This window comes from Vanellus vanellus (assembly GCF_965231255.1).
Source record: "Vanellus vanellus genome assembly, chromosome: 1".
Classification (NCBI taxonomy): domain Eukaryota; kingdom Metazoa; phylum Chordata; class Aves; order Charadriiformes; family Charadriidae; genus Vanellus; species Vanellus vanellus.
The window spans coordinates 129,696,054-129,723,542 of record NC_138905.1 but is presented as its reverse complement, the minus strand read 5'-3'; the positions used below and the strand labels follow the sequence as shown (position 1 = coordinate 129,723,542).

The 27,489-nt window shown below is 36.2% G+C and overlaps 1 protein-coding gene across 3 annotated transcripts in view; it reads right to left on the bottom strand.

The window, feature by feature from the left end:
• The window catches only part of DMD (dystrophin), a gene marked incomplete at both ends in the record, with an annotated part of 1,177,430 nt that overhangs the window by 289,699 nt on the left and 860,242 nt on the right, over window positions 1-27,489 (bottom strand). For all 3 annotated transcript variants that reach the window (XM_082480534.1, XM_082480533.1, XM_082480531.1), the window contains 2 exons: window positions 1,629-1,783; window positions 8,644-8,855. In XM_082480534.1, the coding sequence (XP_082336660.1) occupies window positions 1,629-1,783; window positions 8,644-8,855 (367 nt within the window). The remainder of the gene's footprint in view (window positions 1-1,628; window positions 1,784-8,643; window positions 8,856-27,489) is intronic.

Genomic DNA, 27,489 nt, shown 5'->3' with positions numbered 1-27,489 from the left:
GTCTTAAAAAAAATTATATACAAACCAATGAATTAAAAAAATATTAGAAAGGTAGTAAAGTCATACAATCAAAAATTAGGAAATTCTAGTTTTACAGGTAGCTGTTCAGACTTAATCCTATCCTTTTGTACTTCTTAATGAGAAATGTCAACTCGGTCACCTAAACAGCTCTCTTCTAAGACGTAAAGCATTTACTACAATAATTCATCTAACACACGAACTGTGAACAAGTCTGTGGGTTTTGTAGAAGCTTGCAAGGAGTGTCTTGAAGAATTTGTACTCTGTGTTAGCCTAGTACTTGGCTGAGTCTGTGCAACCATGGCAATTCTCACATTTAGGCAACATTAGATACACCTGGGTTTGTGCTTGAAGCATCAACAGATTTAAAGATGCACTCTTTGCTACAATTGCTACCTGCCCATCCACAGAAGCTGCAAAGATATCCTGGACTTCAGGATTACAAAGCCATCTCACCAAATGGGGGTTGCAGTCCTACATACAGACAAAAGAAATTTCCTTCAGTTCTCCCATCTAAGCCTTTTGAGCTACTAATTTCACCTACCCATAGAGAACAGATTTGAGCATTAGACACCCAGCCTTTCTCATTCAGGAACAGATGTTCCCCCCAGTCTGTTTCTCAGACCACAGAGAGCAAAACATTTTTTCTTTAAAATATGGTTACTACTAATAAGGCTAAAATGGTTACTACTATAACAGCAGAAATGCAAGCAATCATTAACTGAATGCTTACACTAGTTTCTCAGTTTAGTTATTGTTCTTGTTTAAAAAAAAAAAAGCTTTCAAAGTATTAGTGGCTTTCTTTTAGAGGACATCAATAGCACCTCTTCTCTCATTTGAATGGGATCTTAAGTTGGTGGCAAGTCTGCTTCGGAAAAAATGCTGTTAAAGTGACTCATTCATAGGAATATCAACTCCATAAAAAATTAAATAAAGAGTGGAAATAAATTTCTGTAGTCATCAGTGATTTAAGTAACTTCCATTATGCAAGAAGATCTCCTGAATTTAACTAAACTGACTTTTGTGCCCTTGTTCATAGAGTTTAATTAAAAACATGTTAAGATATAATTCAGTTCCAGTTTCAGTTATAAGCTATAAAACTTAATCCAAGATACTGATTAAAACTATTTGATTTAATTTTTACATATCTCATCTAATGTGCAATGATTTAAAACTCTTTTACTACTATAATGAAAGTAATTTTTATTCTGCAATATGTCCTGATCTTAGAGATTGCGTATTGGGTGATTCACAATTTGGTGACAAGCTGAAAAAATTGCTTTTAGTAAGGAACTGGAATCTAAACCAAACACTGCAAGACTGAAATGTAATCAAGAATGTGATCAAGGATCTAATAAAAACTTTCTTGACTAGAGATTTGCTTCAAAGGTATGGAATAACATTTCTACTTTGAACCTGCTTCAACAGAATATGTCATTTTCAGATTCAGTTTATGACTCAGAATCACTATAGCGATTGTGATGCGTAGATAGTACATAGAAATACGATACACTTTCAAAAGTTACATCTTCTCTAATCTCCAACCAAAGCTGGACAATGACTGTTAATGAAGTTTAACAACAAATCTAATAGCAAAAGTTATATCCTACCTCTTATTAATGGCAGCCCACGACGTATTGATGTTATCTGTCATCAGTTCTACTTTTCTGGTGTCATCTGCTGAATAATCACGGAGCAGCTTAAGTGCCATGTCATTTGCCACATCTACATTTATTTGCCATTGTCGTATTTCTTTTGAAAATTGCTGAAGTAAAAAGACAAAGAATAAACCTCAGATCACCATAAAATGATTACACACATTGTATGATTATTAGAGAAGGAGATGCACAACTTATACCACCAATATAAAAAAAATAAAAGGACTTCCTCAGATTAACTAGTAACTAAGGTCAGACTTTTTCTAAATGTTTAAATTCTCTTAGTAATAAGACCATAGGACCACTAATCTCTGAGAGGACCAAGTAAGAAAATCCTAAATGCCGGATAAAACACAACAGATCAAATTTATAAACACTGATTAGAATAATGATTATTCTTTTGAGACACAAATAGACTGATGCATTTTTATGCAAAGTATAACTATTTGTGATGTTGAATTATACTGCGATGGAAAATACAGTGAAAGAATATGTTCTATCTAATTTTCTTTTTTATACTGTGAAATAATACTGAGATTTGGACAAAGAATACCTGTGCTTTCACTTTTTTTTTAATTTAGAGAAATGTAATTAGTGCCATCTACTGGAACAGCACTAAATGTGCAATACAGCAGAACACTACTGATAAACCTATCAATATCTTTATATTGCTAATTTATGCTTCTTAGTATTAAGAAACCTTTTTAAATCTTGGTAATTCTTTTTTTTCCCCCTTTCCTCTCCTCTGTCTCTTTCCCTCTTTCTTCTCCGCTCCACCTGGGCCAGCTGTCTCACTAGAGATGGCAGCCAGGAACTCCAGAACACTCATTCAGCCAGCAACCAGCTTCCACCCACCCGTTTCTTGTTAGCCTTTTTTGTCAGAGCAAACTTCCATATAAATGCACCGAAGCTGCATATTTAATCCATAATGTGTAACCATAAAATGAAAGAGCAAAGATACTCGATGGTCTAGTTGTACTTTTGTACTAGGCAAAGACTACTACTGCTAGTCCATTAAAGGGACAATGCAAGTAGAAAAAAAAAAAAAAGTTCGTATTTGTAAATAAAAACAATAAATTGCACGTAAACATTAGAAGCCACTGACAAAAAAAGGTTTGACTGTCTTTATTGCTGTGCTTTAATACACAAATCAGGAAATGTCTGTGAAGAAAAAATAGTTTTTTCCCTCCTCATTCTCCCAAAGCAGTGTTACTTTTGAAAACTTGTTTTGACTTAGGTAAGGAATTCTCCACACAAAGCTGAATTTAAATAAGTAATCCTTGATTAAAGACTCTAAATACTAAGTAAAAAGAAATACATTTTGAATGTTTTGTTCACTTATGTTTTCAACTCAGGAAGTCTGTAAATTGATTTTGGTTAAGATTGGGACTGAAATGTACTTAATCTTTGAAAAGAGTCCAGGTGGAGTTTTGGGGGGGGACTGATTTTTTCCCCCAACTCTTATCTGTTAAAAAGCTGCTTCACCATCTCTGGCTTCTCTCCATGATTGAAAACTGAAACCATGTATTTCTTCTGTTTCCTGTGTTATTTCTTCATGAGAAGGCAGAACACCCAATTACTCTGCAGCAGACAATCTCAGGTACTAAAACAGCAACCTGATTAGCTGGTTTGAACAAGAGATCCTATTTCTACTATCAAACATTAGGAGGAGTCTACTAACTCCACCTCCTGAAAACCATCTGAACATGTTATGGTTAAGCTCACTTAAGCTGAAGCTGCCTAAACATTTTTTTTAAAGTCATTCTCCTGTGTTAAGTATGGAGATGTAGTCAGGAGAGGTGATAGTTTTGTAGAAAACCACTACCATTCCTTTGAAGAAGATATAAGCAGGTGGTTGTTTTGGAAATAGTCTCCTAATTGAGCTCCTTCCCTGACAGAATTACATACAATAAATATATTAATGTTAATATTTACACCCATATAATAAAATCTATAACCTCCCCTCAAAAAAAAAATTTACAGTAATTATCTTTTCAGCTCGGTAGATCTTTTATAACAAGTATCTATTTTACTCTTAGGTTTATCCCTCTCTATTATATTCTACCTTTCTCTTTGTTTAAAATTATGCATGCATACAGCTACTTTTTTCCAGCCAAAGAATCACAGCAGACTGACTGTTCACTGCATTACATAGAAAAGTTACCATAACATTTTTTCTGTATTGTAAATTAATGGCCTGTAAACTTTACTTTGAAAATAAGTTCTTTTTGCCCAGTCCCATGTGAATATAAATGACCTTATAAAACCTTCCAAACCTGTTTTTATAATGAAACCATTACAAGGCTATTTCCAAAAGTGTTGTTCTCACCATAACTTCAACATTAATCCATTAACTTCCTGACATTACAACACTAGATCATCACTCAGGAAAGAAATGATGAATATAGAGACCTTTGCTGATAGAAACAATTTGTATTTTCTACTTTATTCGACATTGGTATGTAGCTTTTCAACAACTTTGAGAACTGCATGCCTTGCTTCAACTTTGCTCCGTGCGTTCAGACACCGAGAACAAAGTGTTGTGGTAAATGTTTTAACTGTCTCTCCGACCAGAGGCCCATTAACTCCTATCTTACAGGACTATAACGAATATCTTAGAATTAAATTCTTGGCATTCTTTCTTTTTCTCTTTTCCCTTTTATATTTTTAGGTCTCATTTATCTTTTAGCTACTTAACAACAGATTTGATTTTTTTAAAAAAAAGTAAATGCTTCTTTACTTTAATTTCATTTTGACACTTTTAAAGCATTCTCTATGTTTTGTCTATGTCATCACTGGAATTTGCTGAGTTTATTAAAAGGATTAAAGAATTAAGGCTGTGCATTTATCATATTACTTAGGTATAAAATTATTTTTAATTTTTAAATAGAAGACGCTAGTTGATGTTATTAGGAAAAAAAGTCTGGGTAATTAAAGATCCTTGATTAAAAACAAGTAAGGAAATTAGAATTGGGCTTTCTTCTATCCCAGGATTGCCCAGTAGAACAATATAAATGATGTATAGAAGTTCAAATATAGCAATATGTATGTACGGCATCATCCAATTCTAAGCATGTAAATTCCCATACTGAGCAGGTGTATATATCACAAGTCTGGAAAGTCAGACTGTCTTTCTGTCCTTTTTTGGTATATCTAGAGCATGTTTTATTTATACGCTTAAAGAATTATTTTTTTAATCAAGGAATTCTATTTCAGTGTCTGCATCATATTCAATAACATTATCTCAATTGTTAATTGTTTTACTAAAATTAAAGCGGTATGCTGTCAGCCCTGGAATAATAAAAATCCACAAAATGCTGAGACTGTGCTTCATCCTATATTGGTACACAGGGACTGGCAAAAGAGTACCTAGAAAGTTACTCCCCGTGCAAGAAGACAGCAAAGGCAAGCAAGATAGCCTCAGTTTTATTCACAAATCGAGGGCATAAAGTTCAGCCTCCAGGCTATGCCAGTGGAAAGTTGCCTGGCCTCTTGAGTCCCAAGAGGATGTAATTAGGCTGCTATTTAATTTCCTATTTAGATGAAAAAGAAATAGCTGGTAATGAGGGAAAGGAAGGAAACCTTGCCTCCATCCTTCTTCCTCTTCACTTTGGCCATCCCAGCTAAACAGGTACAGAGGGACGAGGCATCCCTTACTAGCTCTTACCAAAACAAGGAGCCAAGGAGTGAACGGGCAATCCTAGAAGGTATATTTTTTGTAACATAAGCTCAGTATTGTATTAAGAAGAGACTAGTTTTACACTAGCTTATGTTCAGATGACTTGCGGATGGAGAGGACCTGAAGTGTGACAGTGTACTATTTATACACCTATAACCTTCAGCCTGCTGAGTTAACCATCTGCAGTCATCGCTTAGTAAACACTGACAGGGCTTTAATGGGTAAAGGCTCCCTTTGGCCAGAATGCCATATTCGGATACTCTGGACCTAACGCCAGTACTTAGAATTTAGTTCTCAAATATCAAACTAAAAAAATTGGAATGAAAAAATGCTTTAAACCTCAGCAAATTAGCTCTGAATTAACTTCTGATTCAAAGGAATAATATTTTTTATTATCAACTACATGGTGCTTGGTTACTTTTCAGTGTCAGAAACAAATGTGTCAAATTCTATTAAAAACATCATTGGCCAAATACAAGCCAGTTAAAATCAGAAGAACACTTGAGGACTGCTTTCTCACACCAAGTTGTGTTGAGATACAAAGCTGACAAAATGAGTATGCCTGAAGAATTTAGGACTCACACTGACCTCTCTCTCTTTCCCTCAACACAAATGAATAGAAATGACAGGTTTATTTTCATCAGTGTAACAGCAAGCAAAAAGACAGCATACTTACTCTACATATTCTGGGGACAACATCAAAATATACATGTTTGGCACAGAAGCCTGGAAAGCACTTATTTTGAGGGCTTGATGTATTTCTAGTTTGTTCAGTTTAGATAATACTATACAAAAAAAAATATAAAGCCGTTAAACTAAAAAAAGATTTCCATTTTCCTTAGAATTCATGACCCCTTATCTTAAGCATGAACACAACAGCTGATGCTGTCACATCTGAGAAGCTTTCAGGAGGGATTTGACACAATAGGAATTAATGGCAGACAAAGATAATTCCTCTAGGAAGGCTGGCACAAAAGAAAGAGAAAAAAAAAAAGAAGAAAAAAAAACCAAAAAAACAAGACACACACACACACACACACCCCACCCCCCCCGCACACACATTCTCTAAGAGAGAGGGGAATTTCTTCCAGACTTGTGGGAAAAAGGCTAGGCAAAAACAAACAAATGAAAGTAAACAACCCTGAAACAGTAGAGCTTGTTGATGTTCATATCATCTCGATGCCACAACAAATTAAGATGGACTACCTGTGACACTGAAATTATAATTCTAGACTAATATCTGTAACATGACACAACATGTCATATTGAATCCAGACTGGGATAGGAATGGCTGAAGATACTGATAGGTCAAGTGCTACATCTCTTTTAAAGGAGGAGTGAAAAGAACCCGTAGGTATCCTTTCAAAAACTCTGTTTATACATAGACATACATTCAATGAATAAGTATCCTAGTATACTTCCTCTGTGACTTGGGAATAGAGGAGAAGGGCATATTCTTATTCCTTTCCTTGGAGAATGCTGATCCAAAAACCCCATAATTTTTTTTCAAAAAGCATATTCTCTTAGATGAACTTCATCTAAACCTCATATATCCTTGTAAAAAAGTGGACGTAAAATCTATTTCTAAAACAGTATTTTCAACTGTTTTCCTAGTTAAGTAATTTGTGTTCAAGACATAAGACACTCCGACACAATGATGTAAGACTGTGTTTGCACAGAACTGTTTTTTTGTAACTGTTGTTTTTTGTTAATTGAGTCTTTGCAGAGCTGGGACATTGACTTTGTTGAAGCTTTTTTTTTTTTTTTTTAAACCAAACACTGGGCGGAAGCCAGAATTCTGTCTCTCCAGAAAGACAGTGACAAATGGGAATCCTGTATGCTGAATGACAGTAGTACACATAATCTATAACTCTTTCCAATACATTAGTGAGTGATTGCCCTTGTTTACCATAACCCACCCTTCCCAAGCAATGGCCCTTACGGTATAATCTTAACTGAGAAAACTTAACCACTTCTCAGGCCTAAAGCAGTGGGCTGATGAAAGTTTTTATGCCTCTTACAGGTGAGCAAAAACAAAAAAAAGAAAAGCAACCAAAAACCCCAACAGATTTTGTATCTACTTCAAAATATCAGTAGGCAATGACTAACTGATGATGAAGGTAGCTGAAGACCAATCATGCTGTTACACATATGCGTTCTCCAGCGACATAACCAGTTGATGAGGACCTCACCCCATTATTCTTCACAGCAGTTCACTACCATTCAGCTGTGCAAACAAGATGGTTTTAAGTCCACAAACTTTAACCAAACAGCTGATTTGTAGGTGTTAAAAAAAAGAAAAATATGGTGGGCAGGAGAAGAGAACATATGAGAAAATATTTGTGCAACTATTCTCCCAAATAACTAAAATGTAACATTCCATAAACATGGAGGCAGGACTCACTTTAAAAGGCTGACGGACTGGTTGGTCTTAATCTTGCTTTTCCCCAAACAGAAAATGAGATATTATTATTATTCTGAAACAGCTATTCTCAAAATTTATTCATGAAGAATACTCTAGTGGAAAGTGTCCCTGCCCATGGCAGAGGGGTTGGAACTAGATGATCTTTAAGGTCCCTTCCAACTCTAACCTTTTTATGATTCTATGATAATACCATCAAAGTACGACTATTTTCATAACAAGAAATTTAAAACCTGATGCAACAGTTAGGGCTTATTTGCATTGCTACTTGAGGTATAGCTCAGCTACATAAGCTAAACAGGTTTCACATTTTAGCACCTAGAATGTGACAACACGTCTGCTAAAATCACAAGAGCAGCCACTTCAGGGTTTTTTGCAGTTAATAACCCTGCCAAGGCTGAAGCCAGCAAGACTATCTTGTGGCAAATCTAAAATGCTTGATTTTCAAAATATCTCAATATAGCTCATTACATTGTTTTGTTTTTCCTTTTCTGAACTACTTCCAGACAACCTTCATTATCAGTGCAGACAGACATACCGATACTACAGGATTTCCCTGTCTGCAGTACCAGTGCCTCAACTGAGGCTGTTGTACAGACGAGATGAGAAATACTTGTGATGAAAAGCTAGGTATTTTTCCTGCAAGATCAGCCAGCTATTTGTTTTGACTGCTAAGTTAGGATCAATTTCATTCAAGGAAAATATGATACACATTTTAGACTTTATAAGTTATTTTTTTCTAATTTTTTTGTGGAAGATTAGGGATAAAGAGGTTGTTCTCAATGTGCACTGTCCAATAGTTAGAGGACATTTTCTTTAACAATCTAATTAAGTCAAGCAGAAATATTTTAATTCTCAGTAGTGACCTTAAGCTCAGTGTTCTGCTTTTTCAGAGCTTCCACAGTGTAAGAAATTTCTTTCCACGACTCAAGCTTAGCTTTTGCTTGTTCAAGAACTTGTTCAGCTTCTTGTTTAGCTTCTAGCCACTGTGTTGAATCCTTTAACATCTCATGAAGCTGCTGTCTCCGGCTTTGGAGGTGTCCATGCACTTCATCCCACTCGCTCTGTATCTTTTCAACTGGTGAAACAACAAAGGAAACACAAAAGCTGAGTCACTTAAAAGCTTTTTCTTTCTTTTTTTTTCTTTTTTTTTTTTATGGGAGTAAATAATAATACTTAAATCTTACTAGAACCGACCATATTGGAGAGCTCTTGTACTTTTTAAGCTGTAATTGCAACTAAGTTTAGCATAACAAAGAAGAATAGATAAACTGTTCTGGGTCACGCAGTATGACACTATGGTACACAGCATGTGTTTGAATGCATATGCAGAAATGCCAGATTGATGCCTGAAAAAAGCATTATGAAACAGGATCACATTTGAGAAAAAGCATCAGCAATCACCCTTTATTCTTTCCAAAAACCACAAGGTTTATTATTTTCTGAAGAACAAGTCCTTTAGGGACTTCATTAATATTAGTGAAAGTTTTATTGCATGGTATAATTAATGGACATACTTTCTTATTTCATTAAGGCAAATGTTAACAGACTGTAAAGGATATCTAAAAAGCTTTCTCATATGTTCACATTAATTATAAAATAATGATTAGCTTTATCCACTATTTGAAAAAAATGTGATTTGTGGGAACTTAATAATCACTAAAATCACTGATAAGCATTGGTTAGCATCCAGCATCAGACTCATCCATAGTAGCATAATAGCATCAGGAGACCTTGTCATACAAGCAGTCAAAGTTTGACAAAAAAAGCTCAAAACCAAACAACAACAAAAAAACAACTCCACAAACAATAAAATCTGTGTACTGCATGAAGACATAAGCATTTTTAAATAATTATTGTTTAAAGTCCCTGGGGTTTGTCAGCAGAAACTACATTCTCAATATTTTCTTGAAGACTGCCTTACTGCACTGAAAATTCACCAGGCTTCTAGGGAGGGGAACAGAGGTTCCTAGAGCACTCAGAAAGCAACTGAAATTATCATAGGGTTCCAGCACTGCATCTCTCACTGGAGGGTTGGTCCAGAATGGTGCAGGCTAAAGACTGAAGGGATGAGAAATGCTTCAGCAGGGAAAGGAGACTGCTACCTATCAGTGCTCCTCCTTCTTCCAGAAGAAGGGATAAAGATCTTTCCATGGAGCCGGATGAGATTTAGAGAAAGAGAAGAAAGTCTTTCAACATCCCCTGCTCAAGCCTAGGGAGAAAAACTGTGAGCAAGCACACATAGCAGCATCTTCAATTCAAAGGAAATGCAAAAGGAACTGAAGAAATAGAACAGGAAAACAAAGCACCATCAGAGCAAAGCAAGGATAGCCTGAAGCCCAAATACTTAAATTTAATCTGAAGAAATCTAACCCCTCATTTTAGAAAACTGTACACGAAGGTCACAGTACAACAACTCATTTCTGTTCCCTATCTGGGTGAGGATTTCTGATGTAAGCTTTAGGGTATACTTGAAACAACAAAGAGTTTGTGGTCTACAGGAAGGGTGAATAACAGAAGTGTTCTTGGACTGGTCAAGTAAAATCTCTGTGCCATGGCTACAGCGTGGGGCTCAAGGGTTGTGCTGGAGGCCTAGGGGACAAAGACTGCCCAAACACTTTCCACAGTGGTATATGGGCAATAGCTGCCACCTACTTCTTGCAAATAACTGCTCCAGCTCCTTCCCCCTTAGACTCTGAGACATTCAGTGTGTTATCTTTTGATTCCTGACAACCTGGAGATTTTGATACATAGCTGATCAAAGTATAATAGCTTATGTCAGCTGTCCATGAAAAAAACCCTACAAAAAATCCACTTGTTTTTGTTTTATTATGTTTCTTTGTTTGTTGGTGTGGGTTTGTTTTGTTTTGTTGTTTGGGTTTTTTTTTTTTTTTGAGGGGGAGGGCAGAAATTAAGAGATGAATGAAAACTCTGTTGCAGAACAGCTTCAAAAGAAAACTGGGTCTACAATTATATTAGTTTTCGTAATAGCTGCTTTTAATACGAAATGCTGATATTTCTTATAAAAAATCAAAATATTTATAGATGGATCTGCTCCGTAATGTCCCATGAGTTTTTTTTCTAAGTAAGACATATTAGCAGTCCTTTAGGGACTGTGCTTTTCTCAGCAAGACAGTTTTTCATCACATACCGTGGTCCTGGAATTCCATGATGACCAATTCTCCCACCCAAGATGGGAATGAGGATGCATAATGAAAGATGTATTCAGGACATCTCAGGAGTCCATTTACACAAGTGACTATGAATACACAAGCTACAAATCTATGAAACACATTTCCTCGTGAAAATACTTGGGTTATCTCCCTCTAAAAGGGAAAAGAAAAGCTTCTGACATGGGCACTTAAAAATTGACATACGTAATAGTTTTGCTTTATTACAGATTGAAACTGAAGAGTTCAGGGAGTTACTAGGTAGTCTGAACCAAAAAAAACCCACAATTAAAACATTGTTTTCTTGAACCAGTGAGTGACAAAACCCATTTTACAAAGTATTTCAGTTGGGGATAAGCACACCATGACATCTACATAATTAATCGAGCCTTTCTGAGCTGGAATATATCAGAGAGTGCAGTAATATATAATACAAAATACGTACAGATAATTTATTAGAGAGGCCTTTATAATTATGACAACATTATCTAGTTTAAAGCAACATAAAATCCCTTCATTACTGTAAGTTTACATCTTCTAAATTATGTTCCCACTTGAATGCAGACTATTGATTGGTTTTTGAATAACAAAACCCCCAAGCCTCTAGAGCTTAAAACATGAGAATTCATTTCCAAAATGTACTGAAAACCACAATGTAAATCAGTGTCTCTTAAGGATGTATTTTGCTCCTGTGGATACTCTTTAGTGGAATGTTTCTCACAGGAGGAAAGGTGAATGCCACTTAAAGATTTATTCAGAAAATCCAATTTGAGCATATATCATGTTAGAACTGATCCCAGCAACCCATGACCCCCTAACCTGCAGCTAATGAGTTACTGACTGCAGATGAGAAGGGTCAGAGATTTGCCATTAAATAATGTTGTTGGACAGTAGATGACAATTTTTAAAGTATTCTGAACATCATGGGGTTTTGTGCAAGGGCATTGGAACATATAAAAGCCCTTCTCTGACTGGGTACTAACAGGAATAAGTTTATGAAGATATTTAATAGTGTTTTGTAAGATAGCAATAAGGAATCTCAGTAGAAAGTTCTTTCAGGGTAACACTCTGTCTATAGTCTTGGAAGGGTTATTTCTGCTGCAATGAACATATGCGATTTAGCAGAGGAAAAATTAATTTCTTCCGAAGTCCAATCACCCTTACCTGGAACCAGGGAGACGACCCTAGAAATAAGAAATAGAGTTCCAAACCAGAAAAACAGAAGAATCAATGACATGTGAAGCAATCCAGGAAAGGATTTTCTCAAGTTTTGGAGGACTAAAGAAAAAATTGGATCACTATTTCCTACCTTGAATTTAAGGTCTTCAATAACTGATACTCAACAAATTAAAAAACAAAATAAATAAAACAAAACCGGACAAAAGGCTATTACAAAGATTACAAAATATCCTGAAACTTAAGAACATTTAATATGGCTAAAAAAGTAAGCTTTGCCAAGAAAAAGTAATGTAATTGTCCTTACTGCACTCTGGATTATAACAGCATATTACTGAGATCAGACTCTGATCTTTATCTTTCGTACATCATTGCACTTACACACTGTGTTGACTACATATTGAAAACACCTAGATAAACACAAAAAATGTGGCTCCTTGTGCACTATTAATATCACTGAAGCACAGGAATTTTAAATAAGTTGTAACAATGACAAAAGCCTTTTTTTCCCTTAGTTCAGTAGTTTCTGAAGCTCAGTTTACATTGTTCATTACAGCTAAATCCTGTGCTTTCTCCATTTCAAAGCCTAATCTCCTTTTTAGTGTGGCACTCCCACTTTGCATCCAATTTTCTTTCTCTTTTTTTTTGGGCAACAGCACAATATCTTCATTGTAAGAATCAGTATTTGAAATCATCTCAAGCGAATTGTTAATTATTCAGTATAGAATTTATTTACCAAACAACCTGCAAAGGGGAAATCTGGAAAAACAAGGGACAACATTTTTGTTATAGACTTAAGGAAAAGAAATAACTTAAAACCATTTTATCAATCCATGTGGCCGTTAACTAGTTTTATTTGCATATAAACCCACAAGAATATTTGACAATTAACAAATCTGAAATGACTATCAGAAAGACCAAATACATACAACAGGATATTTCCTGAAGTGAAACCCAAACCCCATCCATTTCCTAATCACAGTGCTCCCAGTAGAAGTCCTCATTTTACTTGACTTACACAAGTTTTGCACTTGCTTACTGGACAGTGCCCAAGCATGGCTCCAATGGCTCCCAGTTCAACACTGAACTCTCTTAAAGGAATAATTTAGGGGCATGGTGAGTTTCTAACAGTATGTAGTTTCAAGGGTGCTATTTAATTTCTTTTTTTTCATCACTACTATTCACTAGTTGTTCAATAGTGATTATATCACTAAGATGGACACAAGAAAGTCTGCTGAACTGACCGCAGATTTAGTGAGTTATTAGAAGGAGTAATAAAGCAGAAAACTGCATTTAAAGCAATCAAACACAAGATAACTATTTTTCAATCTGGTTATCATTGATTTAGTACATCGAGAAAAGAATAATCTCAGTGGACTGCTGGCTTAAGATTCATTTTCGTTTATTAACAAAAATTTTTACAGTTTTTTCATACTCAAGGTATAATAGAGAAACCATAAACAAAAAATAAATTTATTTGTTAAAAGTTCGTATCATTGATAAGACAAATATAACTCTCTTCACTGCGAGAGTTTAGTCTCTGCTGTTTATAATATAACAGCAGTGGAAACAACAGAAAAGGAGTTTGAGAAGAAGCTGTCAGTTACAGGAGAAATAATGTTCATGTTGCTGTAAATTACATTTAGCCTATGCAAAGATGAAAAAAAGCAATCATTCAATGCCAGTTTGGTAAGTCCATTGAATCCAGTACACACTCCAAAAAAAGTGAACAAGTAAATGAATAGCAACAGAATTTGCAAGGTAGAAAAACCTTCACTTATCTTGTCCAACAAATTACCTAAACTGCACTCATTTTGCTCTCCAGGAAAGTGCTTTTCAAAAGCATTATTGTCAATATATTGAAATTTTCCCATAAAAGTAATGTTTTACTGTGGGTTCATAGATTTGAAGACACGGAGGACTAATGCAATCTGACCTGCTAGAGAATATAACTGAAGAACAGCAGAATTATGAACAGTCATAATTCATGTTACTAAAAGAAACTACCGATGCACTGATATTCCTTAGCTGAAAAACAAAATCGTTTTATATGCATCTTTGTGTCTTTCAATTTACTTATAATTTGCAACAATGATCATGATGAAAAGGCACACTGAGCTTGAAATCTAGCCAATTCTGAAAAATGACGTATGAATAGTTTCATATTTTTGACACAACCTCTTGAATCTTAAGGTCTTTTCCCCCCCTGTGCTTTGTAGCAACACGAAACACCCAACGTACTGAAAGAAAAAAGAGTAACAGATCTTCATTCTTATGGTACTGAGCAGCCTTTAAACGCTATGGCTGTACAGAACGGCTTTCACTGGTAGATAGAATGAAAGCATAAGGAAGAAAAAAAATTTACATCCTCTGCCAATATTATCAACTTCAGTCGTCAATGTTAGGTGTTACAGGTTAAGAAATCCGTGGGTCAGGTCGTTGTACTGCATTCCAGAACTGGACGCAGCCCTGGTCTAAATGTGGTTTTCACAGTCAGGACTGCAAGCACCCCACTTAATAGGACAATGCATGTACCAGCCAGCACTACAAGTAGAAGACAGCGGAACACGGTAGTATGCAGAGCTAAACTGAGTACCTAGAGACTGTAATATTAGAAAATGCTGAAAACATAAAAACTGTAGATTTTTGCGAGGGACAGGTTAAAAACAGCCCAAGCGCAATGTTGTCATTGGTTGCCGAGGAAGCATACTATCTCAGCTTCAAAGTTGTCAATACGAGACTTTTCTCAATCATATGCTATCCTGAAAACTATACCTACATCTCCCTAGAGTTTAAGCCCTTTACAAAGTTGTTTTCAAAGATATGTGCACATTTTAAGCTACATCTTTGTACCTAGAATAGTCTGCCAAGTTGGATTCATTTCTGCTGGAGCTGCAGTCCCATAGTATACTTTTCTTTGAATGTTCTGGATAGCTAATTGTTATGTATTTCATCTTAATTCATACGCTTTTAAATAATCTCTACAATTTTCCATATAAAATTTAGTTTAGTTAAATTTTTGTGGCTGTGTAGAACACTAGTTTTTCCAATCCTAAAAATTTTAAGTGTGTCTTGCTAAACAGTGAGCAGGTTATCTGAGAGGTATGATGGAGGGACTCATAAAAAATATGGATTTAAACAGAAACATACTAGCTTACTGCACCTTTTTTACACTTTTCTCTTACTTCCAGTAAGCAGTGTAATTTCCCATATAATAGGGATAAATAAATTATGAGGGAAAAGAGGTGGTTTTTATGGGACTACAAGACCATTCCGAAGACACAACAACCACGGACTGCATGCAAGTCTTTCTGATGCTTTCCAATTTTGGCTGTTTTCTGCAAACCACGTGAGTAGAATCACAGTTAAAACATCATTTAAGCTTTGTCTTATCTTGCGGTTACCTTGCTTTTTGTTATTGTATTGTTCTAAGGAAATGAACCTAAACTAACATTTCTTGTTTTCTAGCAAAAGGATTCAGTTAAAGTTCTCCATTTGTCAATTACTTCTTGCTGAAAGTGCTCTACCTTCTCTTCTGCTGCCTTGCAGAAGAGGAGTTGTCTGACCTGAGTCTCATTCTTTAAGAAGGAACCACTTCAATAAAGTCTATCATACAACATCCCTTGACAAAAGGATGCCGGCTCTGTTTTTCTTCTAAACAACCATGAATCTGTGAGTGACGAGGGAGAACATTTGGATAGTAATTGCAGAGTCAAACGAGGACAAGTTTAAGATATTTCTTTTTTAAATGCTGAAGTACTTAAGGAGTTAGAGGAACAGTTATAACATCTACTAAGTCGCTGCCTGTAGGCTATCGTTATAGAGTGGAGCTGGATAGGACAGAGTACACAGCGGAGAACAGTTGGAGCCAGCCTACTCAGATAGTAATTTATGCTTCATCTGTCCTTTTTTATCTTTTCTTGTAAAGCAGTATTTCTCTTAATCCTTTTCAGAGGCTTATAAAAGTCATACTTACATACAATGACCTTAGAAGGTTATGGCAATACTTTAACTAAATATGTAAAAACACTAATAATGTGTCATCTAAGACATTTTATGCATCCCTTAGATGGTCAGTAATGTGATGAAACGATGTAGCCAATAAACCCAAAAATTAATGATGGGGTGGCAATATAGAATATCTATCTTAATGTGAAGTCTGGCGTACAAGTATCTAAAGGGTGGGTTGAAGGAGGATGGAGCCAGGCTCTTTTCAATGGTTCCGAGTGACAGGATGAGGGGTAATGGGCACAAGTTGGAACACAGGAAGTTCCGTTCAAATACACGGAAACACTTCTTTACGGTGAGGGTGACAGAGCACTGGCACAGGCTGCCCAGGGAGGTGGTGGAGTCCCCTTCTCTGGAGATTTTCAAGACCCACCTGGATGCAGTCCTGAGTAATGTGCTCTGGGCAATCCTGCTCTGGCAGGGGAGTTGGGCTAGACGATCTCTAGAGGTCCCTTCCAACTCTGAAAATTCCATGATTCCATGATTCTGTGATTTATGCCAGTAAAATGTCAGATGTGGCTTTTCTGCACGATTAGTCTATTAGAGTATTTATAGAAAGATTATTCCTTACAATATATGTATCGTAATGTGTAACAACAGATTTTAAAAAAAACAATAATCCTATGGCTTATAAAAAAATTAGGCAAAACAGAAAGCACGCACACAAATTAAGCTGCATATGAACAAGTGATGACTAATACCTGAGAATATGTCAGGAACTGTAATCCCCTATACTGTTGTTCAATATTCTAGTTTCTAGGAAGAGATATAAGGTATTAAAAGGGAAACCAGGAAGAAGCAGCACTCAGAGCCTTCAGTTGTCTTTCTGGGGTGGTGAAAAGAAATGAAAACGTACCCGAAAGACCCATAAAAGCACAAAAGCAGAAGGGAGGCAGAATGTTACCTTCCTTGGCTACTCAGAGGCTAAGAAAGATAAGCAATAAGGGAGATATCAAAAGATTTAATTTAAAAAAAAAAAATCATACACACTCATCATCCCATTTTGTAGTTTGATAATTTTGGGGGGTAATTAATTTTCCAACTATTGCAACTCTATGATTTAATTTTGTTTTGTTTCACTAGGGTAAGCCTATTTTTCTTTTATCTAAAAATCACTTCCATATGATCAAACTAATGAAGGTCAGTCTGTTCCTTTGCAAGTGTCAGATCAAACAGAATGAACTGAAAACTGTCAAGTGGTTTCCGCTAAGCATCAAGTGAATAATTCTTCAGCACTGTGAAGCACGCTTTATACTTTGCTATACAGCGTGGGAGTTAAGAGACCAGACTAAGCTGGTAGCACATCTAAAGAAATCAGTTCCTTATAACAAGCAAAAAAGCAACTTCCATGACTGAGGACTGAGAAGGGCATGCAAGAGCTTATTATTTGGAAAACATGTCCTTCAGAAAGCATTCATTAGTTTGTCAAGTTTTTATAAAAGTATTTATGTGTATAACATCACCTCTCAAATGAAGTTTTCATGATATTTTTTTCACTAAATGAAAAAAGAAACAGATCATGGCATGCATGATGTAGAAGAGCATTTGCCTTGCATTTTAAAATGTTATACAATCTGTAAAATTTTTATGTGAGAAATACACACTCACCCTAAAGACAAGCACAATTCTTCAGGATTTAGTATGAAATAGGTAACAAACCTAAACGTAGTTTTGCTAGAAACCTACAGCAACAAATAAAAATATGTATATGCACATATACACAAGTATTGACTAGGGAGATGGATAGACAGATTAGGGAATGCACTTCTGACACCTCTCTATTGCCATCAGAGCCTTAAGAAGTAGAGCAGGACATGTATGGAGAAATGGACTGCCAAAGTCAGCCCCACTGCTCCGGCAGAATGCAGAGTCAGCAGTGATTCTTCTGTAACTCCAGCAGCATGATGCATATGGACAAGCCACCAAAAGGTGACTTATTTTTTTTCTGCAGAGACTCACATATTTGGATGATATAAAAAAAAACCCAACTTTTTAATAACATCGTACTAACGCAAAAACCAGAGGGGTCCCTTGCTGGAATGATATAATCATCTTTCAAAATGTTTGGTTTATTCAATTTCCTTTGTTTTATGTAGAAAAAATCTTACTACGTTATTGAATTTAGCTACTTTCTTAAATATTCATCACACAGTTATGAAGACTTACATCAGATTTAGAAATGATATTTAGGCTGACGGAAGGTACCCAAACAGAAGCCAGAGGATTATGACTAATCTTATTAAGTAGATGAGTGAATATGTAAGTAATCCAATCATTTCAGTTTTAAATCTATAGAAAAGTTTTCAAAGAACTTAATAGGAAAAAATAATTAATTTTGATCTTTTTTAAGGAATGTAATTATTAATTAGAAGTGACTAGGTATTTTAGTATCTATCTTTGCCCAAATGTCCATAATATTTTTTTTCTAGGATTTTGGTTACTTAAGCTATTAGAGGGAAAATAATTTATAATTTTGAATCTAGTTTTTGTTTATGGATGATAGCATTTGTAATAATCAGCCTACCTACAAAATATTTAAGAAAACCTTTTCTCAGAAGACATATGACTTGTCTGTGACTGTATTTAAAAGTGGGAGATTAAGTTAGTGAAATTATATTCCACTTTCTCTGAACATAACCAAGAATGCTATTAGCTTTATTAAAGTACATCAGCTTTCATATACTAATGCTTTCATAGACTTCCATACTTACTGATGCAAAAACATAATGGTAGGTCTGGCAGTTTAAGTCCTGAAATGTGTGAAATTCATTACTTAGCTAATGAAGCATACAGGCAATGAATTTCAGAATTCTTAGTACCACATAACTTTGTGTTCCCATCATACATTTATATTTACACCATATATTTTTAATGTCATTTGTCTACTAACTCCTACTGAGTTTAGGCTGAGACTTGCTTTTCAAATATATATGCATTTGTCAATCCATATACTGATTTGCTTTGGTTTTGATTTTACAGATCCAGCTCTAACTATATGGGCAAGACTGTGGCAGATCTTAGAGTACCAAAATACCTAGAAAATTAAAATGGACTTAGGGATTCTGCATATATGTGAATATCAGGCTCCAAGTTACTGAAGCAAAGTTTTGCATACTGTTTATATTTCTATTTTCGTCTTCAAGAAGCAAAATCATTTCCTCAGGAGACCCTCCACTCCCCACAAAAGCCGTAAATCCAAAATTCAAAGACTGCAACTGGCTCTGATTAATTTTAAAATGGATAAACAGCAAATCTCTTCCTTCTGTTATTTGCCATTAAATATTATATAAGCTGTCAGAATAATATCCTCTGAAAGCTAAGCTTTTGTTTTCTGTACCTCTCAAGTTCTGAATCCTTACCACTATAGTACTTACTAATTAAGCTGCATCAGCATTAAAACTGGCACATGTTGTGCAATGGTCAGTAAGCAACACAGTGGCTCCCATTTTTTGGTGTTAACTCTGAGACCATCTGCTGGGCTACAATTGCTCTCTACGGTATTCCATTACTTGGAGTTATGATCACAGACTATCGTGAATCTTTTGCTGTGCCTTTTCTGACAATGCCAAATCTGCACAATGACTCGACTGCTGTACTTCCACGGCACATGCCTCTCACCAGAGATCAGCTGGGAGATGACTCTAGAGCTTTGTTCACTCACATACACAACAGTCATAGAAAGCAGGGTGCTGACAACAATACTGCGCTTAGCTCAGTGGATGAACAAAAAACCACCATGCGTGCATCAGGGAAAAAAAAAACCAAACCACCAGTGGGCCAAATCGAAACATCATAGCTTTAACTTTTACTTTTAACTTTGAAAGCAAAGAAAACTTCCAAATGAGCAAGAATTTATTTCAATGCAAAGAAGTACAAGTGCTTCTTTTTAAAATATTTCTATATTCAACTTTAAGCATAAATTTTGGGCATTTTATACCTGAACTGAGCTAACTTAATAAATTTGTTATTTCACAACAGAAATAGAAAGCTCTATAAATTTGTTTTATTTACATATTACCAATTTCATAATCACAAAATCATAGAATGGTTTGGGTTGGAAGACACCTTTAAAGATCATCTAGTTCCAACCCCCCTGCCGTGGGCAGGGACACCTGCTGCTAGACCAGGTTGCTCAAAGCCCCATCCAACCCGGCCTTGAACACTTCCAGGAATGGGGCATCCACAATTTCTCTGGGCAACCTGTTCCAGTGTCTCACCACCCTCACAGTAAAAAATTTCTTGCTAATGTCTAATCTAAAGCCACCCTCTTGCATTTTAAAACCATTGCCCCTTGTCCTGTCACTACAGGCCTTGGTAAAAAGTCTCCCTCCATCTTTCTTGTAAGCTCCTTTTTTATATTGAAGGATGCAAGAAGGTCTACCCAGAGCCTTCTCTTCTCCAGGCTGAACAACCCCAACTCTCTCAGCCTCTTTTCACAGGAGAGGTGCTCCAGCCCTCCCGGCTCTCCTCTGGTCCCTCTCTAACTGGTCCACATCTTTCTTGTACTGGGAACCCCAGAGCTGGATGCAGTACTCAATAACGTAGTGAAATGTCAGATATACAGATTCCTCCATGATTTTTTTTTTTCAGAGATAGCTGGCTTGAAGTTCCAGCACAGACAAAAGCTTATAGACTCGAAAGAAAGTAACATTTACACAATGGATTATGTATTGTACTGGTGATTTAAGTAAAATAGTTACTTCTGTTATAATAATCTTCCAGAGGGAAGAAAAGCATCATGTATCACAAGACTTTAAAGACTGTATTTCTGTCCAAGACAAAAACAAACTTATTTTTTTTAGATCTACAACTACAGTCTTTTAGAAATATTATATTAATATTGAACTAAGTATTTCCAAAGGTGAGTCGGTTCCTCTGGGCTCTTGCTTCTACTTCAGACTGACATTTCCATGTCTTACACCCCATTCCGTTTTCCTTCTCACATTTGCACCTATTTTCTACATGCTCCAGACAATGCTATCAGTCTGATACTGGTTAATCCATACTTTTTTATGCAGAGAAAGACAATCTTAGCTACCCAACACCTCAAATCCTTAACAGCCTGAAACACAATACTCCAGGGCTTTTAAAAACAGGCTGAAAAATGACCCAGAGATTCTCTTCAGGTCAGGTCGTTACGAATTTTTTTTTTTTTCTTGTTCTTTTAATAAGTACTCTCCACTTATGCGGCCAAGTAGTATTGGGACTTTGTTGAAATAAAAAGCAAAGAAATAGTTAAATTTCATACTTAAAATGACCTTATACACATCAAGGTAAATATCCAACAGAGTCCACTAAGGAAGTAACATACATTGCAGAACAAATATTTCTTCTGAAATTTCCAAAACATTTTGAGTATTTTCTGTGCAGCTATACAGCTCCACATTTATTTTTTCAACTTTAGACAAACCAATACACTTCAAAGTCATTATTCCAATGTGGTTGAAACTCGGCAAATTTTGAACCTAACACACTACATTGATTTAGACTGGACATTAGGAAGCATTTCTTCACCAGGAGGGTATACAAACACCAGAACAGGCTTCCCAGAGACGTAGCCCGTGCCTAAAGTCTGTCAGTGTTTAAGAGGCATTTGGACAATGCTCTTAATAACATGCTTTAACTTTTGGTCAGCCCTGAAGTGGTCAGGCAGTTGGACTAAACGATCATTGTAGGTCCCTTCCAACTGAAATATTCCTATCCTCTTCACTTCTGTATCTTACTACAAAGCTCAACATCCTGCTTGCAGGAAAACACATAAAATGGAGCAAAGAAAAGGTACCCAAAGAACAGGTTAAATCATTACTGTTGCCATCCTAACATAATGCTGCAGCGAAATGTTGAAAGCTGAAAAATTCAGAAAGTATAATACTGGAAACATAACGAATATTCTGCAAAATTATTCTCTCTCTTCATCTGGAATACTGCACTCATTTCTACACTTAAGAAGATAAAGCAGACATAAACACAGTCTGACACTTCCAGGAAAAACTTCCATGGCATAGGCGTTTTCTCTACTGCAGGCAGGTTCTCATCCAATTAAAATGTAATGAAATAAAACCTGTTCTAAATATTCTGTTTTGGGTTCTAAGTTCCACCAAGCCCAGATGCCACCACTTTCTCACCATATATCAGACTGTTCAACATCTCTCCTTTGCTGTTACTCAGCTAGGGATTGTCCAGACTACTGGCTGATGGGTCAGTTTCTCACCTATCATGTAGTAGGCCTGCTGACAGGAAAGATGAAAAACGAGCAGCTAATCTCCGGAATTTTTCTGCTATTTCCCCTCCCCTCCCTTTTTAGCATGATAAAGCCTGACACAATCCTGTGAGTATTGCTATCCACTAAACACAGATTGAAAAGCCTCAGTCACAATTTTCATATGCTTATGGTCCTGAAATGAGTAATAAAATTAAATTCTTTGAATTATCTACAGTACTTCATAAGTCACCATAATGATGCCTTGGTATAGATAACAAAATGAAAACACCAGCTGGTCCAACCACCCACCAAAGTCTTAGGACCTCTCTCACACAGCCTAAGCCAGTATTTACTCAGATTGGACTTGAAAAGGAGCTTTGGGGCTGTGCAAAACACTCTTTTGTTATTGGTTTATTCCCAACTCAAGCAAAACTAAACCCATGATAAATTTATATTGAGGATAGCCAAAGTAAAATCCGTAGGCCAAATGTACTCCAGGGTGCTTAACTAGATTGTCTGAGGACAACTGCAAGTTCCAATATACGTTCTTTGTGTATTGCATTCATTTTAGAAAAAGAGATGGGACACAATGTACACCAAAATCTGCATTTGCCTGATATCACTGATTATGTGGCATCTAATTTTAGCTTGTAATCTCTGCAGAGCAGGACCTTTGTTTCCTGTTTGCTCTGTAATTACTACAGAAAATTATGGTCTGGCATAAATGAATATATACTGTTCTGACACAGTTTTTAAAATAACTGTTGCCCATCAAACTCTGGAGGAAATGTCAGTCGAAGATTAATTGGATCACATTTTGAAAACTCCATTTCTGAACAATTCCTTTTTTGTTATTTCCATTTATTTTTATTTTGACTAATTTGTTGCAACACAGCTAGCATGGCTCTTCTGTTTGTATCATCATGGGTAACAATAAAATAAAAAGGATATTTTTACTGTTTACATGTCTGCTTCTAGTCGAATTACAACATTGTGTGCAAGCTACTATTTCTAAGACAGTACTACCTTGAAACACTGGCCAAAACAACAAAATCTAAGGTTTGTCATATGCAAAGAAAACAGGTCAAAAAACCTAGTCTTCTGAACACATACGTCAGACAAAAGCTGGGACATAAGACATATTATCCCATCTTGTCTAGGTAAAGAACTAAACTTATGAAATTAAAAGACTTTACTGGAATTACAAAGAAAGTCTGTAGATCTGGAAATTAAATGCAGGTCATCCTCACCTCTGATGATACAATAAGATACCTCTTACTGTATTTTCATTGATCCCTAAAGGCAAAAAAATAATAATAAAATCCATATGCTATCGCACAACTGATCTTAGGCACAAGAAGTAAGTCAGTGCTTAGTGTTTGGCAGGGGTCTTCCACTAGGAGGCAAAATGAGGAATAGCAAGTATTCCTCAGATGCAATCATATATTTGCAAGGAAGGAATAAATAAATAAAAAAAAAAATTGTGCTTGCTTTGTTGTAGTAGTCTGCCTTACCAGTAGGTTGTTTCAGTCTTTTCAAGCATTCTCTCTCTATTTTCCATCATGTGTATAAGGGTTTCTCTTGATATCCTGGATTTTTTTGTTACCCTTATCTTGCCTTTTCTTTCACCGATTAAAATTACAAATGCAACTAAAGTAATCCCTAGTCCAAGTCTTTACATTAGCATTTGGTTGCCAAGTTCTGTTCCAGCTAAATGAAAACATGATTACTCATTCCCCCACTTTTTCTCCAAGGATGAAGCATTTCCACCACTTTCAAAGCAATCTGTGACTTCTCACTGACAAAAGTCACCTTGTGTGGGTAGCTATCAGATCACGGAACCTTCACTGCTGATGGCAGTGTGCCTCTTACTCTACTCCGAGATGTTTCAGGTGTGCGGCGCTGGAAGTACGGGCAGTGTTTCCGAGCAGAAAGCAGCCAGGTGGAGGCACAGACCAGCTCTGTTTCTGCTGTTGCAAACAGCTGGGGATTCATTAAACTTAAGAATTCAGAGATATCTCAAATGATATCTAGGAAGCTGAAAAGATCAAGTCTAAGAGAAGAAGTTTAACATCTAAAAACAAAGACTATTATTTGGCTATTTTTTTTTTTTTCAGATCTCACACATTACAACTAGAAAAGTAATGGGACACTTCCTGTACCAAAGCCGTGAAAACGCCAACAGTGCTTCTCTATAGGCCTGCGCTACCATCTGTAAATCCCATACAGTATTCCTGCATTACCTACACAACAGACAGAGCCCTGGTCTGAACTATGACAGCAATTTTCACAAGTCCAGTCCGAGAAAGAGGACGCCATGAGCTGCATTGGTTCCAGCCGGCTCTAAGACCTCTGGGGGCTGCCAGTGCCTTGCCAGAGCTCCCACCAAAGAGATGAGCCAGCAGAGCCTCTGCCCAGACGTGTTGGAGATGGGCGGTAGCAGGCAGGGGCAAGAGGCACAGCAGGAGGAAACACCATAGGAGGAAGGTAAGGAGAAGCCCCAGGAGGCGTTTTTGGAGAAACCAAATGGAGGAGACACACAGAAGGGGACAGTGTTGGGAACGTGGCCAGAGGTGGACACTTGGAAGGAGGCACTCGTGGACATGTCCTGCCACCCCCTCAGCCAAGGGCCCCCAAGCTTTTAGTCTCAGAAGTAGCTCAGGTGTCTTCTCATAATGCCACGTTCCATCTTAAAATGGTTTTCACAGTTGCAAATATACAAGGTTAGGTTCTCAGTGGTTTTATAGATTATTAAAATCACCTGTAAAATACATAGAAGTACAAACATGAAAATGCAACAAGTATGCATAACTGTGAAAAATCGATCAAATGGTTTTGGTACAGATGGCAGCAGATGTGCAACAGCACGGTTCCTGGCACAATCTGGCCTTCTGGGGGTTTTCTACCAGATAAAACATCTATGAAAATCTCATGATTCCCAAAAGCAGTAAGCACTCGTTAGATTCTGTCACCTTGCCCAAATCTAAAAGCAAATGCAAAATCCAAATTACTTTCTAATCAACTGCTGACATCTATTCTGACAAAAGATATATTCAGAGATGTGATATCATCAAGTCCAGCAATAAAGAACATCAGCATTGCATGTCAAGCTTCACAAAGAGAACTCCTGCAAAAAGTAAATCCCAGTAAACAATAAAAAGAAAAAGATAGCTAAGATCCAGGCAATTTAATATTAAAAAAAAAAAAAATATTTTTTTGAAGTTTGTATAAACTGACTGAACTTCAACATTTAAAATTTCAATTAAAATAAAATTAGTAAAGTTATTAACTAAAAATAAGTCTGTATAAAGACGGTGAAAACTAGGAGGTTAATGAGGCTTTTTTTGTGTAAATTGGATGCTTTTGTTAAAAATGGAGCTTTATAACTCCCTTAAAGAAAAAAGGGAATGCATCCAAACCACATGATGCAATATTTTTGAGACTTTCAGACTTCAAACATATGAAGTAGTCCTAGCATTTAGCAAGAAATAGAATTCTCCTTTCCAAAAAGAAATTAAATAATTTTCTATGATCTTGAGCTACTACACAATCACAGATTATGTTAGACAGTAACTTTATTGATTGCCCCAATGGACCTTATAGAAACACAGTGATGGAATTTCATCAGTAGATAGGGAATTTAAATTGCTTATAAAAAGAGTTTAACTTTGAAAAATAATTCTTAAAGTGTAAAATGCTAACACACTTATTAAAAATAAGCAGTTCTTCCCCCCTCTTTCCCTTTTGGACCTTGATCACTTTGGATATTTACTTGCAGTGGAGGTGGGCCACAAGTATGGTATAAGTGGTATAAATATTTTTAATGGCAAATTGTTAACACTACTCCTTTTAACACAGAAAATTGACTGAGCCTTTCTGGTATTGCTTAAAGAGAAAAACAATTGCTTTCTGATTATCTGGCCGCTACACAAGTCAATGTAACATTCTTCTACCGCTGACAAGATATAACCCAAACCTCTTCTGCATTTATTATTTTCAGATTTTGAAGTATTTTATATGAATGTTAATTAACATTTGTAAAATGAGATTTAATCCAATTTTGAAATCCAATGTAATTAAACCCAGATTTTTTTACTGTAACACTGTAAATAGGAAGTCTCACATTAGATACTGTTAAATATATTGAAAACTAAACTACATCAGTGCTTGCTTTCCTGAAGAATTGCAAATTCTTAGCAGTTTTAGTCAGTTAAATGGTTTGAAAAATTATGTCAACATTTTTCTAATTGTTTAAGATATGAAAGAAAGACTGTCTATCCTGAGAAGTACTCTTAATTAACTTCACATTTGCATACTATCAAATTCTTAAATATTCTTCAGAAGAAGATGGTACTAACAATTTCAGAGACGAGAGAGTAAATGAGGAGGACCTGCAATGTCATCCTGTGTGCCGGTTCCTTACCTTCCCTTTACATTTTGCTTATAACACTTTTCCAAGTAAGTTTGCTTCTTTCTGAAGCTGCTGAGACACTGGTCTCATTAAACTAAAAAAAGAAAGCTTCTTCAAATGGAAGATTTCTATGAGTGTTAAAGATTTTCACAGAGACTTTAGGAACAAAGGCAAGCAGTTACATAAAACCAGTCTGTTAAAATATGACTCCCCTTGAGCATAAAAGGAGGAAAAGATGCCTCTAACAACACTATTAATAGGACTCATCATAGTAGGGGAGCAGACAATAGTACTTGGGGAAAGGAATTGCCTGCTGACAGCCTGTAACCACGAATTTCTTTCATTTCATGTCTGTTCGTGGTTCTGGGCAACACTTACTTTCATCTGGTGACTAGGTAGGTTGAAGGTTGGAGGGGGCTGAAAATTTATATGCTTTGCCCCTTTTACTGAAATACCTCTATCACCTCAGTCTCCAAACATTTTAAGAACAACAGAGTAAATTGCAGAATATTAGATAGGTTTGAATTTTCTTGGCACTATAAATTAGAAGAAATTTTTGTCTGTATTCTGACTGACCACCTCTATTGATGAACCCGGTCCCTAAATGATGATCAACAGAGGTTAAAAAAAGACACAAAGCAGACTCAAACACCAGCTCTCCCACAATGCCATCCCAAATCCTTCTCTAGGCTAAAGTGGGAAGTACATCATTCTCCTTCTGTCAGGTGATGGTATATCCCAAATC